Consider the following 1,125-nt stretch of genomic DNA (forward strand, 5'->3'; position numbering starts at 1 on the left):
GGGGGGGGGGGGCAGAGCGGCAAAGGCTATCTCCAGTCAGGGCCGAGCCGTAGGCAGGCCAGGGAGGAGAGGTCCCGAAGACCAGTGGGCCAGGGCGCCCACAGCTGCCCGCCTTGGCTGGCCCCAGGTCCTGTGGGTCCCCCCCCAGTGGCCTCTACAACCGCCCAGCACCCAGGCCAGGCCAGCTGACCGTCTGCCCCCCTTCAGGGCATTCACTCCAACCTGGGCATCTTGGCCCTGGAGAGCCCCCGAGGCCTGCGGACAGAGGTCACCTCCAAGATGTTCCAGAAGACCAAGACTGGGTCCTTTCACATCCGTCGTGGGGAAGTGGTATGCCTCTTGGGGGCCCCGGGGCGGGGGGCGGGCCCAGCGCCCCACGCAGGCCAGCACCTGAGCAGGCCAGCACCTGAGGGGCCTCTACCTCAGCAGCGGTGGGGGCGTGGCCTCTGGGGCTGGCGCACCTGGCTCGAACCTCTGCGTCAGCCACCTGCACAACCTGCCACCTGCACAACCTGGCGCCTGCATTTGCCTGTCCGTCTCCCCCTCTGCAGCGGGGATTCGGTCAGGGCTGCCGCAGGGGCGGGCCACGGGGGCACTGACCCGTGTCCGGTGTCCGGCTGACTGTGGGGTCCCCTGCAGGGCACATACCAGGTGCAGCTGCGGGCCGTGCAGGATGTGGACGGGACACACATCTGCCAGCTGCCGGGGGAGGACCAGAAGGGCACCGTCCACCTGAAGCCGTCCTTCTCCGACGGCCTCAAGATGGACGTGGGCATCATCTGTGATGTCTGCGCCTGTGAGCTGGTGCGGCCCCCTGGCCCCCGGGCCGGGAAGGGGGGCCCCGGGCCCTGAGTGAGCGGCACCTCCTAAGGCCACGTCTCCCTTCGGGGTCCCCTGACGGGCAGCGCAGCGGAGGGCCGGCGGCCCCGGCCCCTCTCCCCACACCCCGCATGCTCTCTTTCCAGCAAAAAGAGGTGCGGTCTGCTCGGTGCACCTTCAACGGGGACTTCGTGTGCGGACACTGTGTGTGCAATGAGGGCTGGTGAGTGTGGGGGCGAGCGTGGCTCCCCGCAAGGTCTGCGGGCACCACTGAGGGGGCAGGAGACCATCAAGGGGGCGGGGGGC

General features: G+C 69.9%; 1 protein-coding gene across 1 annotated transcript in view; it reads left to right on the top strand.

Moving 5' to 3' along the window:
- The window catches only part of ITGB4 (integrin, beta 4), a 26,970-nt gene that overhangs the window by 8,637 nt on the left and 17,208 nt on the right, over positions 1-1,125 (top strand). The window contains exons 8-10 of the mRNA XM_012732995.1: positions 208-330; positions 640-804; positions 966-1,042. Coding sequence (XP_012588449.1) covers positions 208-330; positions 640-804; positions 966-1,042 — 365 coding nt within the window. The remainder of the gene's footprint in view (positions 1-207; positions 331-639; positions 805-965; positions 1,043-1,125) is intronic.

Source organism: Condylura cristata, unplaced genomic scaffold (assembly GCF_000260355.1).
Source record: "Condylura cristata isolate star-nosed mole 26May11 unplaced genomic scaffold, ConCri1.0 scaffold00038, whole genome shotgun sequence".
Lineage (NCBI taxonomy): Eukaryota > Metazoa > Chordata > Mammalia > Eulipotyphla > Talpidae > Condylura > Condylura cristata.